The sequence below is a fragment of the Chiloscyllium plagiosum genome, unplaced genomic scaffold (genome assembly GCF_037043375.1).
Source record: "Chiloscyllium plagiosum isolate Xiang-an unplaced genomic scaffold, Cpla_swu_hap1 HiC_scaffold_3, whole genome shotgun sequence".
NCBI classification, from domain to species: Eukaryota; Metazoa; Chordata; class Chondrichthyes; order Orectolobiformes; family Hemiscylliidae; genus Chiloscyllium; species Chiloscyllium plagiosum.
Genome location: NW_028270141.1, coordinates 3,919,015 through 3,939,645, shown reverse-complemented (window position 1 = coordinate 3,939,645; position 20,631 = coordinate 3,919,015). Strand labels below are relative to the sequence as shown.

Here is a 20,631-nt window from a genome sequence, read left to right as displayed (position 1 = left end):
TTTCAAGAAAAGAAAGGAGAAATAAAGCAGGGAACCACATGCCAATTAGCCCAATATCAATTCTCGGCAAAATGCTGCAAGCTATTACAGAAAAGTCATCTTAATGCAAATCAAAGACCATTGTATGATTACAAGTCAACATGGTTTCAGTAAAGGGAAAATCCTATTTGCAAATTTATCACAATTTGAGAATGTAACTAATCAAAAGGTAGATAACATGAAGAAAGTCATAAGATACCTTTCAATCTCCCAGATATTTCCATTACTAATACAGGATATATCTTGCACCATTGACAAACAGATCCACCAGAACATTGTGGTATACAATTAGGAGGGAGTGGTCTTGAATCCATCAACGTGGACTCCATACCTCAAAGTCTCATGACTTTTAGTCAAATAGGAGCAAGACAACATCCTAGTTACCACCTTCATCACCATCCCTCCCCCAAGCCTTTCATTCCTCCTTAATGTTGAAAACTATAGAGAAGACACAAAGTGCTCAGATCAGGGACTTTGAAAACATGCAGCAAATAAAACAATTTTAGACAGATGAGGAGAAACACCTTAACTCAAAAGGGTTGTGAATATTAGAAATTATTTACCAGAGAGGTTGTGCATTCTTTCACAGCATGTATTCAAAACTATGATAGATTTTTTTTGCGAGAAACCAAAAGAAACCAAAAGAAAGAATGTGACAAGAGGGGAGGAATGAGGCAGGAAAGTGGGGTTGAATCCCATTATTACACTAAATGGCTGACCAAGTTGGACAGACCACATGGTTTACTTGTGCTCCTATTTCTTGTATTTTTAGGTCTAAATCTTGAGACAATCACAACTCTAAAATCACTTCAGCTTTTCTTTTTAAAACTGTCTTCAAAAAGTTGTCAAATTCAAAGACAAAGAAACGCTAAATGCTTAATTCATGTAGCAATGCAGAAAAAAAGACTGAGGAGTGGTGGTGGCGGCGGCATTAAAATCAGAAAATGCCAAACAATTGAAAATTGAAAACATTTAAAAATAGTCCAGATGTATGGAATCAAAGTGCCAGATGCATATTATAAAAATAAACAAGCATCAATTTTTCAATTATAATGGAGGCACTGAAAATAAAATATAATCATTGTTCATAAAGGCTTTTGCTCTTTCCTCAAACAGCAATGCCTTTTAAAGCTAAATCAGTTCCACGGAAATGTTTCTCAATACTAATGATACATCGTAGTAAAGTAACTACTGTTTAACTAGAAATACTTAAGTGGCAAAGTACTCAAAATCTACTTACCACACATACTCCATAGTGAATATGTGCAAGAGTTATTACTGTAGTCAAAATAATGAGAAGATGATATTCTTTGTCTTGCAAGATACCAGAGATTACAAAAATCACACCTACAACCAATGGCAGGAGAAACCAGCTGAGGGGCTGACAGCGAGTATTACTCATCTGACAAACTATGAGCTTACACTGCAAAGTAGAAGAGAAGAAACATTTAGTCATATTTACATAAATAAAAATACAAGAGCATTTCTTTATAATTAAAAAAAGGTAGTGAACGGGCAGACAGATAATCTTACCGTGAGATTAGAAAAGGCTGTGCCAACCAAAAAGTATACTATTCTTGGATGTTTCTCCATAATATCATATGGTGATCTACAGACCCAGAGTGTGCAAAGACTGAAAAGCAATACTGGTGAAACGAATGGCAGCATTGCTTCATAAAAGGAGTGGTGCTTCAGGGTGTTAGACCTATATGCTCTAAGAAACAAGAGAACAGCATTTAATAAAAGTAGTCAAGCTTCACTCAAGTTATCCAAATTTTCAATATATTTATAAGAAATGCTGTACTACACAGCAAAGCAAAGCAATGTAAAATATTAAAAATAAAAAATTTTGATCCACAATATATAGACCTCAATAAAAATAACGACCCGCTATAGGTTTTATGCTATTTCCACAATTGAACATTTTGCAAACGTGGGTTTCCAAGGCATTTTTTTCCCTCTTATGTTTAATAACTTGGTCAAAGGATCGCAGATGCAATAAGTCATCCAAGAACAACAGATACACTATCTTTATTAGCTAATCATGATCATTTACAATCCCAGACTCCTTTAAAATCGCTGAGCACATGTACAAATAAGGACCCCAAAAATCAATTTCAAAGAAAACTAGAATAAATGCAGCTAATAGAGTGCATTTATGATCAAAGTTCATGACAGCAAACATTCAACAAAATTATTCCAAAATATTAACAGCTTTAAAATGTTTCTACTTTTATAATAAAATTTTCAAATTGAAATATTAATACTTGGTAAAACTTGTTAAAAACCATGTTAAAAAGGTGACAAAAGAACAAAAAGTTCAGATACTTACTTGAAAACATTGTACAAACTCACAGGAAACGTGACAATAAAGGCACAACCTAGAAGATAAATTAAATATATTTCAACTCATAGGCATCAGTATACTATGTCCATGAAACGACTTCAGTGTTCAATTCAATAAATTTACAACGGCATGCTTTGAAAATGGTCACATCCAAAATCACTAAAGAAAAAAAAAACTTTGCTCAAGGTGGGAACGATGCATAAATAACTCATGTTTTGTCATAAGTGCAACACAGTTGCCCATGTTACAGCAGTTTTAAAACAACAGATATTAACGATGCTGAATGTTTTTCTAGCGTGTTAAAGATTTAATATCACGAACATAGTGCTGGAATACCAAGTATTGCAGTCATGAACTCAGACATTTCTGCAATTGTAATCGTTAGATGTTTGAAACATACAGACTATTAGGATCCAAAATGAAAATTCATGGACTAGTTATAACATTCAAGTCCTACTCATTTATATCCTATTTGAATTTCTCATGCCTGATTAGTGAAGGATTCCAAAAACACCCATGTGAATTAGTAGCACAAGCTTCACATACCTGTTATAGCAAAAACTAATGGGAATGTTGTCTTAAATGTTTTTGTTTTAACCACATAGAAAAGTACAGGAACAGGCCCTATGGCCCTCCAAGCCTGCAGTAACCCATTTTGCCCTTGCATATCAAAATTCTTCACTATCTATATCCCTCTATTCCCTTCATATTCATTTGAATGCCGCTATTGTGTCTCTGCTCCTACCACCACCTCTGGCAGCATGTTCCAGCCACTCGACACCTTGTGTGGAAAAAAAAACTTGCTTCACACATTTCTTAAAAACTAATCCCCCCACCTCTTTCATCTTTTAATCAGGTCACCCTTCAACCTCCTGTATTCCAATGAATACAAACCAGTCTATCCAAAAACTTTCTTCATACCCAAAATCCTCCACACTAGGCAACATCTTGGTAATTTTTTTCTGTACCCTCTCCAAAACGTCCACATCCTTCTGTATGCAAGTTCATGAAACACCATGGCTTAGTTTACATTTAAAAACCAACTTTCTAAATTTAGATTGAAGAAACTGTTTAAGGCCTGGAAAAGTAACATCAGCAAAGCATTCACCGTCCTGACTCTGAAAATGACAGCAATCTTTGGAGTATGCACACGTACAGACAAAAGACCGACATCCAAAAATACTGCAGATTCCAGAAATCTGCATTGTTGTTCAGGTCAGGCAATGTTCGTGGAAACAAAATTTAACATTTTATGTTGACGATCTTTCATCAGAACCCAGCGGTTGATAACAAGAACAACTTCATTTTGATGAAAGGTCATCAACCTAAAACATTAATATTTGTTTTTCCACAATGCTGCCTGACCTGCAGAGCATTTCCTACACCCCAATGTTTTTATTTACAATGGAACACAACTTTGATTGAGAATTTTTTGATAATTTGGTTAAAACCCACTCCTTTCACATGTCTTGCATCATCCCAGAGTCAGAAGATAGTAATTCACTCCCACTTAAAAAGTGAGGGACTGTAACTGACTACCCATTGGCAACAAAGCTGAAATTAAAAATTCACCCTGTTGGAGAACTGCAGATGGGAACCTTCATCCTTTGTAGAGCACAGAGGCACTACTTGAAAGTCTATTTTCACTCGGCTTGGTTTCACACTGATAAGTCTTAACATATTTAAGAGAAGCTACATACCCAGAATCATAACACTGAAGAGATCTCTGTATTGTAAATTAAGGAAGACTGGTCCATACCAAGCTTCAACACCAACTATAGCAGTAACGATGTACACAATTGAAATAGTCTGCAAAAGAATTAAGAAAACGTTTTGGCTTTAATTTGTGGCGCACATTACCATAATGCTGCATTGGAGTGTGGTTGTCTGTAACAGACTTACAAGATCTAAATTATTTCATAATTAAAATATGCTTACCCATCTCACTATATAAAAAGATTGTAAAATGAAATGACTGATAAGGTAGCAAGTCTAAGTCAATTAATGGAGGATCAAAAACGTTAATCATATGGAATTTTCCATTCAAAAAGAAACTTGTAACAGAAATACCATTAACTGACATTAAAATTGCATTTTAAGTACAAAATTCTTACATGTTGCACTGCAGACATCATCATTGCAGCAGACAAGTTAAGATTGTATATTTTCTTTAAAAAGCAGCATTTAAAACAATAAATATTATTGAAGTGAGGTGGATAAATCCCCAGGACCTGATCAAGTGTACCCGAGAACTGAGAAGCTAGATATTTGTATCATCCTTAGTCACAGGTGAGGTGCTGGAAGACTGGGGATTGGCAAACGTGGTGCCGCTGTTTAAGAAGGGCAGTAAAGACAAGCCAGGGAACTATAGACCAGTGAGCCTGACCTCGGTGGTGGGCAAGTTGTTGGAGAGAATCCGGAGGGACAGGATGTACATGTATTTGTAAAGAAAAGGATTGATTAGGGATAGTCAATATGGCTTTGTGCATGGGAAGTCATGTCTCACAAACTTGATTGAGTTTTTTGAAGAAGTAACAAAGAAGATTGATGAGGGCAGAGCAGTAGATGTGATCTATGTGGGCTTCAGTAAGGCATTCGACAAAGTTCCCCATGAGAGACGGATTAGCAAGGTTAGATCTCATGGAATACAGGGAGAGCCAGCCATTTGGATACAAAACTGGCTCAAGAGATAGAGGGTGGTGGTGGTGGAAGGTTGTTTTTCAGACTGGAAGCCTGTGACCAGTGGAGTGCCACAAGGATCGGTGCTGGGTCCTCTACTTTTTGTCACTTACATAAATGATTTGGATGCAAGCATAAGAGGTATAGTTAGTAAGTTTGCAGATGACACCAAAATTGGAGGTGTAGTGGACAGCGAAGAGGGTTACCTCAGATTACAACAGGATCTTGACCAAATGGGCCAATGGGCTGAGAAGTGGCAGATGGGAGTTTAATTCAGATAAATGAGGGGTGCTTTATTTTGGGAAGGCAAATCTTAGCAGGACTTATGCACTTAATGGTAAGGTCCTAGGGAGTGTTGCTGAACAAAGAGACCTTGGAGTGCAGATTCATAGCTCCTTGAAAGCGAGTCGCAGGTAGATAGGATAGTGAAGGCGGCGTTTGGTATGCTTTCCTTTTCTTAGTCAGAGTATTGAGTACAGGAGTTAGGAGGTCATGTTGCAGCTGTACAGGACATTGGTTAGGCCACTGTTGGAATACTGCGTGCAATTCTGGTCTCCTTCCTATTGGAAAGATGTTGTGAAACTTGAAAGGATTCAGAAAAGATTTACAAGGATGTTGCCAGAATTGAAGGATTTGAGCTATAGGGAGAGGCTGAACAGGCTGGGACTGTTTTCCCTGGAGCGTCAGAGGCTGAGGGGTGACCTTAGAGGTTTACAAAATTATAAAGGGGCATGGATAGGATAAATAGACAGTCTTTTCCCTGGGATCAGGGAGTCCAGAACTAGAGGGCATAGGTTTAGGTTGAGAGGGGAAAGATATAAAAGAGGGTGGTACGTGTATGGAATGAGCTGCCAGAGGATGTAGTGGAGGCTGGTACAATTGCAACATTTAAGAGGCATTTGGATATGTATATGAATAGGAAGGGTTGGGAGGGATATGGGCCGGGTGCTGGCAGGTGAGACTAGATTGGGTTGGGATAGCTGGTCTGTGTGGACAGGTTGGACCGAAGGGTCTGTTTCCATGCTGTACATCTCTGACTCTATGCTGAAAGTTGGTCTTCATTAGGTAGTATCATTTTTAAAAGAATAGATTGATGTTTATGGAAACAGCTCAAGTTATACTGAGCTGTTTCAGAGAAAGACAATTTAATTCATAGTGCACTTCAAATTCATCATGTTGTTGGAAATCCTACTGTTTGAGCAAAGTATTAAAATCTAAAAAGAGGATTCTCCTGGGAACTGAAGGAAACAAGTCAGAGTAAGCAAACATCGAAAAGATAAAATGGTTGAGACCTGGATTTTGCACAAAGCATTTTGTGCTGTAATCATTGAAATGCTAACCATTTTCAACAATTTCAAGCTTAAACTATCAATAGTAGGAAGAATGGGTATTCATACAGCTTCTGTTGTGACCAACTTATTTTTGGAAAAAAATGCAAATTACAGTATCCCTTATGCTAACTGATGTTATTTTTCCTCATTTAAATTTGCATAAATTATATTGAAAGTGTCAAGAATTAATGGTCTTTAATTCTCAAATTGTTTGGTTACAATTGGTTTGACAAATTATTGCACATCAGAAGAGTTCACTGCACAAAGCACTTTATGACAGCTTACCACGACAAATTGCTACACAAATCAGAATACTCACTTACCACTTGACTGAGGTCATATCCCCATGGAAGGAAAAGAATCCCTGTGTTGTACTTCTCCCAGTGGGAAAGTATAAAGGAAAATAATACTACCCACAGAATGAAGAAGAGCGTAAGGACACTGACACCCGCCTCCCCACGTCCGAAGATGGAATAGACAGTGACTACAAAAAATATACAGGCCCAGCTGTCCAAACCATGGTCAAAGAGTTCTCCAAGTGGAGTGCTGGAGCTAGTCCGTCGAGCTTGCTTCCCATCAACTCCATCTATTGGAAATTGATAAAGAGATAGGTTCAGTATTTGGATCACCATAGTGTTTGCTAAAATAAAATTGTCATGTATTTATACCTCTCTAATCCAACTATAGCCACACAAAATAAAAAAAAAACTCTCTCATCATCGGGCAAATACTTGAACAGCTGAAGTAAGTAATGTTGCATAGAATGCATGCCTTTTGACAAAGGCAACTGTATTTATCCATTTATTGAACATGGTAAAATGCCCCAAACTTCAGAGTAATATTATAAAACAGAATTTGACTCAGCACCTAAAGGTTTGATGACCAAAAGCTTGGTTAAAAAAAAAGTTAGACTTTAAGGGGTGCCTTCTAGGAGGCTAGACAATTTACTAGGCAGGGATGTTTAGAGATGGAACCTGATCTTCAGAGTTTTGACAGTTGAAGGCAAGGCCACCAGCAATTCAGCATTAAACACTGCAATGCTCAAGAGGTCAGAGAGCTAGAGGAGTTTAGATGGGTGAAGCTGTGGGGAATTTGAAAATGACAATGAGCATTTTAAAAATCTAACAGAGGAGCCAATATAGGTCAGCCAGAAATCTCTCAAACATGTTTTACTAGTTAATGAACTTCTGATCTGTTGCAACTCCATCATGCCAATAATTCTCAAAAACAAAAATCTATTTTAGTGTTCAGAATTACAATGAAGCTAGCAAGAGCTTTTTGGAGTAGAATATTACAGACATCCACAATCCTTTGAATAAATGAACATTTTCTGATACTACTGAACAGCTAGCTCTAATTTTGTTATATTTCTAAGTTATTAATTTACAATAATCAGATAGAAAAGTTGATATAAAATAATTTCTTCGATAATCTTAAACATCGTAACTTTTTAATAAAGCTCATCTTACATGAACATAGGCATCATTGAGCAACCTAGCATGTTTTGCCCTTCACAGTCATCCATGAGACATGTTGGGAAGCCACCTTCATGAACCACTGCGTTCAGGAGGCAACTCCAGGATTTTTGACCCAGCAGCAAAGAAGGAAAAGGTGATACAATTCCAAGTTAAACACATGTGTGTATTGGAGGAGGACTTTCATATAGGGGTGTTCTCTCATACCTTCATCCTTGTCCTTCCAAGTCATAGGTTTACAAAAAGGTACAGAAACCTCAGTGAGGGGTACCACTGGGCATCTTGCATATGGTACAGACTGCTTCAACCAAGCAAGTCAGTGGCGAAAGAATTGAACGAAGGTGTGGGTGGATGGGACCCAAATAATATGCACTGCTTTCTCCAGGCTGGTATCAAGCTTCAAAGTGTTGCTCAAGCTACATTCATCCAAGGAAATGGACACTATTTCATCACAGCTTGATATGTAGATGTTGCACAGACTTTGGGGAACTAGAAGGCAAGTTACCATGGAATTCCTTGCTGCTGACCTGCTCTTATATCCAATGCTTTATGACTGGTCTTTTTCAGTTTCCAGTCAACGGTGAACTCCTAGGAGGTTACTTAGAGGGGGATTCAGGAATGGTAATGCACTGAATATCAAGGAAAAAAAAAAATGATTAGATTCTCTTGTGAAGGTCATTTTCTGGCACTGTCACACAAATATAACTTTTCACTCATCAGTCCAAGTCCAAAGGTTTTCCAGATTTTGTTGCATTTGGACACCAACTGCTTCAACATCCAAGCAGTTACAAATGGTGCTTAGCATTGTGCGCTGGCTAAGGGACATCCCACTGCTGACCGAAATATGGCAGGAAGGTCTTGAAGCAGCAGCTGACAACAATTGGGTCTATCACAATACCTTGAGGAACTGCCACAATGATGCTCCCATATAGTTTCTGCTCTTCCTGTGCTTTAGCAGTGCTTCCCCATCCCAGGTTCCTGCCTGTTTACTTCCTCAAAATGTTCCTAATCACCCTCTGCATTCTTTGTGCTTTTGTAGTCCTTTGCTTTCCTCCATCAAGAATAAACCAGACTCTGCAATAAGCTGGCATATCCATCTCACTGATACTTAAGAAAATAGATATTTATTTCCAAAAAAATTCAAAAACTACTTGCAGCACTGTCTTATTACATGCATGTTTTTTAAAATCAAATTAGGTTCCACAATTAATGGATTCCATTCAGAAAGGATCCTTCAACCAATACAGTTTTAAGAATCACTGACCTAACGTGTATGCCGTGAAATTCAGGAGACCAGCAGCAATCCATACCCAACTTGGAACATGTGTATAACCTGAACCTGTAAGAGAAAGAAAAGGCAGGGAGAAAATATGGTCAGTCTCCAATAGGACATCATTTACTCAATAGAATGTTTCACCAACTCCCTGGATATCAATATTGCCATGAAACAGAAGAATTTAACTACCTGCTCATTTTCTCCCAACTTTAAAACAGGAGAAAATAAGGCATTTCATATAATAAAGGGTAATAATGGTTACTTAGATTACAAAATAATTTACTCAGTTTACAACAAACAACCATGGATTCCAAATAGCACTGAGAAATCATTAAAAAAAAACTGAAGACTGTCCCACCTTTAACTAGCCAACCAGTTTTTAAATAGACAGTTCTTCTAAAAAGCAATAGTTGCATTCTTGTGCAACCTCACATTATAGGGAAAAAAAAAATCACACTTTAGAAATAGCATTTATAGTGTTGGTGATGTAATCACATTAAAGCCAACAGGTTTTAAAAAGTTTGCATTGCAGAAACACGTCCCCAATTCGTCGGCTGTGTTACAGCAAATTTGTGTTGTTGGTGAAATGTACATTATAGCAGAACAACAAGTCTACAGAAATGAAATACTTTAACTTTAGTCTATTTAATGATAAAAATAAACTTCCAAATGACAAATGGAAACAATAAAACAATTCTGCAGACAATTTTCAGGTATTGGTCAGCTAACTAAAGCACTCCGAGTATATGGTGCTATTAAAATCTGGATATGAAGTCATTCACAAGCTTCTGCTGAAGGATATTTTGGGAACACTCTTCTTGCCCCATACCTTTCCCCTCAGCTAGCAAAAAGAACATGAGAAATATAGTGGTAAATAAGTTACCAAGACAGAACATTTTAACTTTGAGGCCAATAAGGAGAAACTATTACACCAACTTAAGCAAGGCCATCACACGAGGAAGAGGAAGCATTTTCATACTGATGAACCAACAGAGAATCTGTTAGTAGCAATATTCGTTGTAGTCTAGAAATTAATGTAATGGAAAATTGTCACTTTATCAAGTCTGCTAAATTAATTCAGCTGTAAACAATAAGGACTAACACATCTCAAATTGAAAAGATATTTGTGGTGTTTTCTCATGTCAGTCAACAACATGGATTAGGTTATAAAATGTTCCTCAACAGCAGAATCAACAGAACAGAGAGACAGCTATGACCATGCATTAATCACATTACCATCTCAAAACAGATTAGCCAATGCATGGGTGGAAGGCCAGTTGCCAGAAATAAACGTGTCCCATAGTTTGTCTGCTCAACAACTTAGCTACTCAACCTGCCTGGTCAAGGCCAGCAGAATAAAATCAGGCACAACTTAGGTCTAGGGACAAAGTCAGATATTTCATAAACTGAGAAGGAGATTACAACGAATCACTACTAGCCTCTTAAAACATTCTATGATGCAAATAAAAGACATGAGCTTGTTAATTCAAATTGCATTCACATCTGGTGCCCACAGACAAGTGATTTAGCTCCTTCTATTCATGGCAAATATTGTACACACGCACTTGGGATTGAGACAGACGAACAAATATCTTTCAAAGCAGCATACGGTAATCTGTAAACAGCAATGCTCTTGGTGTTCTCAGGTGAGACTGAGGACTGCAGATGCTGGGATATGAGAGTCAAGAGTGTGGTGCTGGAAAAGGAAGGGCTTTTGCTTGAAACGTCAACTCTCCGGCTCCTTGGATGCTGTCTGACCTGCTGTGCTTTTCCAAAACCACGCTCACTGTCTCAACCAGTAACCTCCCTACCTGCATTTTAGATTCCAGCTCCAGGCCTCATTCATTTTGCGATCTCCTGTTGAAAACATAACTTTTCATTCGGTTCTCAGCCATGAGGACAGCTGAGATATTGCCCTGATGATATCAGAGTCATAGAGATGTACAGCATGGAAACAGACCCTTCGGTCCAACTCGTCCATGCCGACCAGATATCCTAACCCAATCTAGTCCCTCCTGCCAGCACCCAGCCCATATCCCGCCAAACCCTTCCTATTCATATACCCATCCAAATGCCTCTTAAATGTTGCAATTGTACCAGCCTCCACCACATCCTCTGGCAGCTCATTCCAAACATGTACCACCCTCTGTGAAAAAGTTGTCCCTTAGGTCTCTTTTATAATCTTTCACCTCTCACCCTAAACCTATGCCCTCTAGTTCTGGACTCCCCGACCCCAGGGAAAAGACTTTGCCTATTTATTCTATCCATGCTCCTCATGATTTTGTAAACCTCTAAGGTCACCCCTCAACCTCCAACGCTCCAGGGAAAACAGCCCCACCCTGTTCAGCCTCTCCCCGTAGCTCAGATCCTCAAACCCTGGCAACATCCTTGTAAATCTTTTCTGAATCCTTTCAAGTTTCACAACATCTTTCCGATAGGAAGGAGACCAGAATTGCACACAATATTCCAACAGTGGCCTAACCAATGTCCTGCACAGCCTGTGACCTCCCAACTCCTGTACTCAATACTCTGACCAATAAAGGAAAGCATACCAAACGCCTTCTTCACTATCCTATCTACCTGCGACTCCACTTTCAAGGAGTGATGAACCTGCACTCCAAGGTCCCTTTGTTCAACAACACTCCCTAGGACCTTACCATTAAGTGTACAAGTCCTGCTAAGATTTGCTTTCCAAAATGCACCACCTCACATTTATCTGAATTAAACTCCATCTGCCACTTCTCAGCCCATTGGCCCATCTGGTCAGATCCTGCTATAATCTGAGGTAACCCTCTTCGCTGTCCACTACACCTCCAATTTTGGTGTCATCTGCAAACTTACTAACAGTACCTCTTATGCTCGCATCCAAATCATTTATGTAAAAATGACAAAACGTAGAGGGCCCAGCACCGATCCTGGTGGCACTCCATTGGTCACAGGCGTCCAGTCTGAAAAACAACCCTCCACCACCACCCTCTGTCTTCGACCTTTGAGCCAGTTCTGTATCCAAATGGCTAGTTCTCCCTGTATTCCATGAGATCTAACCTTGCTAATCAGTCTCCCATGGGGAATCTTGTCGAACACCTTACTGAAGTCCATATAGATCACATCTACTGCTCTGCCCTCAATCTTCTTTGTTAATTCTTCAAAAAAAAAACTCAATCAAGTTTGAAAGACATGATTTCCCACACACAAAGCCATGTTGACTATCCCAAATCAGTCCTTGCCTTTCCAAATACATGTACATCCTGTTCCTCAGGATTCCCTCCAACAACTTGCCCACCACTGAGGTCAGGCTCACCGGTCTATAGTTCTCTGGCTTGTCCTTACCATCCTTCTTAAAGTGGCACCACGTTTGCCAAACTCCAGGTCTTCCATCACCTCACCCGTGACTAGCGATGATACAAATATCTCAGCAAGAGGCCCAGCAATCACTCCTCTAGCTTCCCACAGAGTTCTCGGGTACATCTGATCAGGTCCTGGGGATTCATCCACCTTTAACCGTTTCAAGACATCCAGCACTTCCTCCTCTATAATCTGGACATTTTGCAAGATCTCACCATCTATTTCCCCCACAGTCTATATCTTCCATATCCTTTTCCACAGTAAATACTGATGCAAAATATTCATTTAGTTTCTCCCCCATTTTCAGTGCTCCACACAAAGGCCGCCTTGCTGATCCTTGATGGGCCCTATTCTCTCCCTAGTTACCCTTTTGTCCTTAATACATTTGTAAAACCCGTTTGGATTCTCCTTAATTCTATTTGCCAAAGCTCTCATGTCTCCGTTTTGCCCTCCTGATTTCCCTCTTAGAGTATAAAGAAAGTAGCAGTATACTTAAGGATTCACTCGATCTATCCTGTCTGTACCTGACATATGCTTCCTTCTTTTTCTTAACCAATCGATTCATAATTTGGATTAAAGTCCACGGATAACACTTTCTTCCTTTGAGGAGTGATTGTTTGAAAAACATCCACTATAAATCAAAATAAGTAGGGACTGATGCACCTGGAAGATGTTCATTATATTCAATAAGTGCCAATCTACTTTTAATGCATACCTTTAATACTTGTGGTAGTTTTAATTTGAATGAAAGAACGTGCACATTCACCTTTGGGTTGGAGGATCTGAGCTACAGGGAAGCTGAACAGGCTGGGGCTGTTTTCCCTGGAGCGTCAGAGGCTGAGGGGTGACCTTATAGAGATTTACAAAATTATGAGGGGCATGGATAGGATAAATAGACAAAGGATTTTCCCTGGGGTCAGGGAGTCCAGAACTAGAGGGGAAAGATATAAAAGAGACTTAAAGGGCAACCTTTTCACGCAAAGGGTGGTACGTGTATGGAATGAGCTGCCAGAGGATGTGGTAGAGGCTGGTACAATTGCAACATTTAAGAGGCATTGGATGGGTATATGAATAGGAAGGGTTGGGAGGGATATGGGCCGGGTGCTGGCAGGTGGGACTAGATTGGGTTGGGTTGGGATATCTGGTCGGCATGGACGGGTTGGACCAAAGGGTCTGTTTCCATGCTGTACATCTCTATGACAAACATCAATTAATTCCAGAACAGTTTCCTCCATGATGGGTGAAAAATGCAAAACAAAATCCTGCAAGTGGAGTCTTGCCTGTTTAAAGGTGGAGACATGCAAAACCTTCTAGTTCACAGCTGGGCTAGGGGCAGTTGAGCCATTCATTAGACAACACTGCCTCTTCTATACAAATCGAGCCCAGGAGCAGCAACCAAGGCTTCAGTACAGAAAGCTTCACACCAGCTCAGAATCCTTTGCAATTGCTCAAAAATACACCATACGATAATACATTTAATGTAATGTAAAAAAAAGGAAGCGGCCTAATAGACAGTTGGCAATGCATAATTACATAAAGTATGTGTTTCAATAATTCCTGTATAGTGCCATACAAGCCAAAATGTGCTTTTGTATGGACGTCCCCAGCTAGGATTAACAGTTAATGCAATGCAAATACCAGGAGCAACAAGAACAGAAACCACTTTCCACCCATAGAAAATTAATGGCTCTGGTGGTAAATTGAGCTGGTTAAGTTTCTCCCCATAACTGAGCCCCTAACCAATCAAGGCTGACCTTTCATCAATGCACTTGGTGACTATCTCCACAGCATTCTGTGACAACAGGTTCCACAGATTCCTTCTGTTTGAAGAAGTTCCTCCTCATCTCAGTTCTAAAGCATCATCCTTCACTCAGTGGCTATGTCCTTGGGTCCTAGTCTCCTACTAGTGGAAAACCTTCACATCCACTTTTACTTGGGTCTCATAGATTTCTGTAAATTTCAATCAAATCCCCCTCATTCTTCAAAATTCAAGTACAGATCCAAAGCCCTCAACAGCTCCTCATATGAAAAGTCTACAGTTTAATTTCAAAGACTCCTGGTGCCTTGGGAACCTGGTGAAGTAACTATGTCAGTGTATTGGGACAGCAATATTTAAGCAATTTTCACTTTTTTGAAAAACAAACCAAACCAATCTCTTACCTGAAGCATAAAAATCATAGTCAAAATAGGCCAACATAAAAAAGTTAAGCACAAGTAGCATGAAACCAGAGAACGTCAATAGATTTGGTGCCAGCCATGTCGGTAAAATCTATAAAAGCAAAAAGGAAACTTGATAAAATCAGCAGATTAGAAATTAGAAGCATAGATTAAGTAGTGTTTATAGTAAATTTAAAAAGTTTTAAAACTGAACAGTATGTCAGGCCAGCTCAATTTCTGTTGTTTTTTTTTAAAATCTTCTATATATCTTAAAGTAACATTTTCTTACATTGAATGAGCACCATTCTTACCAACGGGATCTCAATGAATATGAGATATCTAATTCCACTGTCCAAATGTGGCCCATCCTTCCACCATGGATCATAAAAGCTGCTCATACTGAGCAATACTCAAAACTTACAGGTACACCATAGACAAGAGACTGACAGTGAAGAAAACTCAGGAATTCTCTTAATAAATTATTTTACAAGGAAATCTGGTACAAAGTATCTTAAGAAAACTATTTTTAAATCAGATTTAGTACATATACCTAATGCTGCAATGAAACTAAAAAAGGAGGTAACTACAAGGATCCAGGAATACTGAAAATTCATCATAATATGCTCTTACCTTAACTACAGAGTTCCAGAATGGATGCATAACATATACAGATAATGGATTGGTGTCCACTGCACTATACTGCAAGGAAAATAGAAAGACAAAACTCATGCATATTTTAGTGCAAAATCAGAATCTATGTATTTGTAAATTTAAAATAAAACAGAGGCGACTAAAAGAAGCTAGCTATTGCATTAATCAGAACAAAAATAAGGCTTCCAATTAAAAACTTTGCCAGATTGATCTTCCATTTCAGATTTAATGAATCGGTGCTCAAGATCTGAACAAAGGGATACACTGGCTAGTGTGACCACTACAAATGGTAGGGGTATGCTCAACCAAATGACTGCTGTATTCTTAGCGGGAAGGAAACCAAATATCAAAATCAGTTTTTTCCCTTCAAACTGCAAATTACATCCTGTAGCAACCAACCAAGCTTGCTGTGATTTACCTCATCCAAAGCAGTTGCAATTAAGGATAGGTAACTCAAAGCCATGGTCTCTGGTTATTTAAGGCTCACGGTAAAACAATAAATTTAGTTATCAACTATTAATTTCACAGCATTTTAATCCAGCCACTACTTCTTAAAATGTAAAGTCTTTGCGAATAGCAAGCTATGCTAAAAAAAAAACTCCCACAAAATGCAGAAAATAATTTTGCAGGTCAGTAGAAGGGAAACTGTTCACAATTTAAGATTCTAAAGTTTACAGCATTTTGTAGCTTCCTTTCAAAATTACAGCATCCTTTAGTATAGATCATGTACTTTAGTATACATCATTCAGAACTGCAAGATGCTGGTAATGGAAAAGCTTCAGTATCAGAAGAAGAATCTAAATTTTTTTTAAAAATTCATTAATGACATGAGGGCACCACTAGCTACAGCAGCATTTATTGCCCAACCCTAATTCTCCAAAGGGCAGTTAAAAGTAAACCACATTGCTGTGGCTCTGGAGTCATACGTAGGCCAGGCCAAGATGGCATTTTCCTTCCCCATAGGACATAAGTGAACCAGATGGGTTTTCCCCCTGACAATTTGCAATTAGACATTTTAGTTCTTAGATTTTAAAATTGAATTCCAATACCACCATCCGTCACAGTGGGAGTTAAACCTGCATCCCCAGAACATTACCTGGGCCTCTGGATTAATAGGCCAGCAATAATACCACTAGACTATTGCCTCCCCTCAACTTCAGCTGTCGAACATGTGACAGGTCACTTTGAAACTTCTTATTTAAAGTTACTTTAAATCAAAAGGGGATTTCTGTATGAACGCATGAAAAAACTACACATCCCAAAGACTGGCAGAAGAATGTTTTGAGCTAGAGCATGTACACATGCTGGTCAAGGAAAACTGAAGATTCTTGTGTACCAAATACTAAGCCAGAGAAAATGGGATTCTGGAATAGGAAAAGAATAGTAAATACATATTAAATGTTCAAGTTCTGCTCAGTTTCAAAACCACATGAACAATCTTAAGTCCCTACTCTTCACACATTTTCACTTTTCAGCCCATGAAAACCTTTATTTCTCAGTTTCTACTTCTGACAAAGGGTTCAAATTTTTGCTATTTTTAATCTGACCTATGTATTCATAGAATTTTCTAGATTTTTCCAAATTTGCAGTACTTAAATACTTATTAAATGCTCACAAGACTATATACACAATACTTGGCTAGCAAAATGACGACACATCACAAATGACTAGGAGTGACAATGAAGCCCTCAGGAGTGTTCAGGAAGGAGAAATGACATGCCCATAAGTTTGCTAGAGGATTTTTCAGTTGGTTCAAATGAAAAATCAATGGTGATCCATTTGTCTTTGCAAAGAAGCCTTCAAGGCTAATGATTTGGCAAAAAGGGCAAAAAACCCTTAAAAATAAAGTCATTTTCATTCTTACTCGCTTGTTTCTGATCAGACATCCCTCAATTAGTATTACACTAACATATGAAGTCAACACCTTTCTGTAGCACATGGTGACCAAACCCACTGAACAGACTTGGAATAAACTTAAGCATTTTGTGGAATTTGTTAGCACACATTGAACGAATTGGGTTGCAAGGTTTTAATTTTCCAAATTCTACTCCAGTCACTTAGAATAAGATTGACATTGTAACAAAAAGGCTAGAAGAACTACCTTCAGAAAATCTCAAGCAAGCAATTCAGGTCATTGGAATATACAGAGCAGTTTTGTACCAGCAGTATTTGACCATTTTAGAGGGAGCACAACAACTTGATTTTTCCAAAGCAGCAATACTTAACTGAAAACTATTCCAATCAATTGTTACTTATTTATTCTATTTCAATTTTGAAACACCAATTTTCACTGCATGCCACCTTCAGTCAAAGTGCTGCTGCTCTACCAAAAACTCAGCAGGTTGAGCACTGTATCAGCTAAATTTGGCTAGAATGTTGTTACTTAGGGTGTAGGTTTGCTCGCTGAGCTGTAGGTTTGATATCCAGACCCTTCATTACCTAGCTAGGTAACATCATTGGCGACCTCCAAGTGAAGCAAAGCTGTTGTCTCCTGCTTTCTATTTATATGTTTCTCCTGGATGGGGTTCCTGGGGTTTGTGGTGATGTCATTTCCTGTTCATTTTACGAGGGGTTGATAGATGGCATCTAGATCGGTTTGTTTATGGCGTTGTGGTTGGAGTGCCAAGCCTCTAGGAATTCTCTGGCATGTCTTTTGCTTAGCCTGTTCCAGGATAGATGTGTTGTCCCAGACAAAATGGTGGCTTTTTTCATCAGTGTGTAGGGCTACGAGGGAGAGAGGGTAGTGTCTTTTTGTGGCTAGCTGGTGTTAGTGTATCCTGGTGGCTAACTTTCTTCCTGTTGTCCTACATAGTGTTTGTGACAGCCCTTGCATGGAATTTTTGAAGATGATATTGGTTTTGTTCACGGGTTGTACTGGGTCTTTTAAGTTTGTTAGTTTTTGTTTGAGTGTGTTGGTGGGTTTGTGTGCTACTAGGATTCCGAGGGGTCTTAGTAGTCTGGCTGTCATTTCTGAAACTTCTTTGATGTATAGTAAGGTGGTTAGGGTTTCTGGCTGTGTTTGGTCTGCTTGTCGCGGTTTGTTCTTGAGGAATCTGCGCACTGTATTTTTTGAGTATCCGTTCTTCTTGAATACGTTGTATAGGTGGTTCTCCTCTGTTTTCCGAAGTTCGTCTGTGCTGCAGTGTGTGGTGACTTGTTGGAATAGTGTCCTGATATAGCTTCATTTGTGTGTTGGGATGGTTGCTGGTGTAGTTAAGTATTTGGTCAGTGTTTGTTGGTTTTCTGTATACGCAGGTTTGTGGTTCTCCGTTGTCCTTCCTTTCAACTGTGCAATTCCATGCAAGGACTGCCACAAACACTACGTAGGACAAACAGGAAGAGTTAGCCACCAGGATACACGAACACCAGCCAGCCATAAAAAGACACGATCCTCTCTCCCTCGTAGCCCTACACATGGATGAAAAAAGCAACCATTTCGACTGGGACAACACATCTATCCTGGGACAGGCTAAGAAAAGACATGCCAGAGAATTCCTAGAGGCCTGGCATTCCAACCACAATGCCATAAAACAAACAGATCTAGATGCCATCTATCAACCCCTCAGAAAACAAACAGGAAATGACATCACCACAAACCCCAGGAACCCCATCCAGGAGAAAGATACAAATAGAAAGCAGGAGACAACAGCTTCACTTCACTTGGAGGTCGCCAATGATGTTACCTAGCCAGGTAATGAAATGTCTGGATATCAAACCTACAGCTCAGCGAGCAAAACTACACGCTAAATCTCAACCTGAGCTACAAACCTTCACAAACCTTGCAAATGTTGTTACTCACATTATGATCATAGTAAATCTCACTTATTCTCACCATTTATTTCACCTGTGATATGGTGTGGAATATTTTCTATATTGATGAGATGCAGAGAGGAACTAAACAGATGGGTTCAATCCAGTCCTTGTTCAGTTACACTTTCAGTAAAGGCCACTGACTAGTATTAAAAGAACAAGTCATTCACAGTGCATAGGGAGATTAGGAGCTGTCATTATCACCTCTTTATTGCTACCTTTGCTTCTGGAGCCATGACACCTTCTCAGCCCAGTATAAAATACCTATTTTTCTCCTTTGTTTTAGCTTTGACAAAGGGTCAGTTAGACTCAAAACGTCAGCTCTTTTCTCTCCTTACAGATGCTGCCAGACTTGCTGAGATTTTCCAGCATTTTCTCTTTTTTGGTTTGAGATTAAAAGAACAAACCTATGAACAGAGTGTGTCTTGAACTTTCAAGCTCTGTAGTCAATTGTCAAGATTCAGAGGCTATGAAACTCAAATAAATCTGGATCTTAAGGCTCAAGTTAGAACGAGTATCTGAAATTAATTTTAAAGACACGTGCAGACCAAATGGTGTCATCAAATTTGCATCAATAGCTTTTTATCCAGTCAACAATAATTTGTTACAATTAATCCTGTGTGTCGAGAGCCTAGACTTATGATTTCATTAAAATTCCACCTCTGCTGATGAACTTAAATTCAAATATATAATTAGATCAGGAATAAAATCCTTACATCAATAATAGTAATTAGGTCATAAGAGTTCATCTGATACACCAATATCCTCCCATCTTCACACATGATCCCTAATCCACAATTTGGGTTACTCTGAATTGCCTGAAAAAGCCACTCCCTTAAGGGAAGTGAGGGATAGACAAGAGATGCTGGCTTTTCCAGCAATGCTCACATCCCATGCATAAATGTTAAAAAAAAAACCTTGAAGTACATTGTAATATCCCCACAGATAATTCTGTTAATGGGTGATCTGCTAATTGCATTGCTCATTAAGTTTAACAATTACTCTGTACAAATTCAAACAGGCAATCCTTCCAATATAGAGTCGGCAGCATTAAAATTACACCTGCGACTGAAATAGCAAAGCGGACAAAATTACACAAAAAGGGTGTTTCAGTTAATTTTCTAAAAGTATAAAAAGGTCACTGACCTCTCTCCCACAAACACTGCATAATATGCTAAGCATCTCAAGGATGTTTGGGACTTGAGATTCTAATTATTAGCAGTGTTTTGCTTTTGGTGCACATTGAAGCAGCATTTCAGAAAAATTAATATGGTAGAATATTTTTGTTACATATCCCTTAACAGGACACCAGCAATGTGAAACACCAAAATATACAGTGCCACATGATGCTAGATCACATTTGATTAGGGCTGAGAGAGAGTTTGGAGTTCCTGAACTCTGGGCCCAATCACCTTCAAAACATTCTGGATGGGAATTCACCCACTGGAGCTTGCATCATAGCTCAACGTAGCAGTCAGGAGCAAAGTTCTCTAGATGGATGGAGAAATTTGCAACAAACCA

The 20,631-nt window shown here is 38.9% G+C and overlaps 1 protein-coding gene across 1 annotated transcript in view; it reads right to left on the bottom strand.

Annotated features, from left to right (window-relative positions):
* selenoi (selenoprotein I) overlaps nt 1-20,631 on the bottom strand; it is a 54,652-nt gene that overhangs the window by 11,453 nt on the left and 22,568 nt on the right. The window contains exons 2-9 of the mRNA XM_043676308.2: nt 15,280-15,348; nt 14,653-14,761; nt 9,136-9,210; nt 6,720-6,982; nt 4,087-4,195; nt 2,372-2,420; nt 1,573-1,753; nt 1,280-1,462 (exon numbers count right to left, since the gene is read on the bottom strand). Coding sequence (XP_043532243.2) covers nt 1,280-1,462; nt 1,573-1,753; nt 2,372-2,420; nt 4,087-4,195; nt 6,720-6,982; nt 9,136-9,210; nt 14,653-14,761; nt 15,280-15,348 — 1,038 coding nt within the window. The remainder of the gene's footprint in view (nt 1-1,279; nt 1,463-1,572; nt 1,754-2,371; nt 2,421-4,086; nt 4,196-6,719; nt 6,983-9,135; nt 9,211-14,652; nt 14,762-15,279; nt 15,349-20,631) is intronic.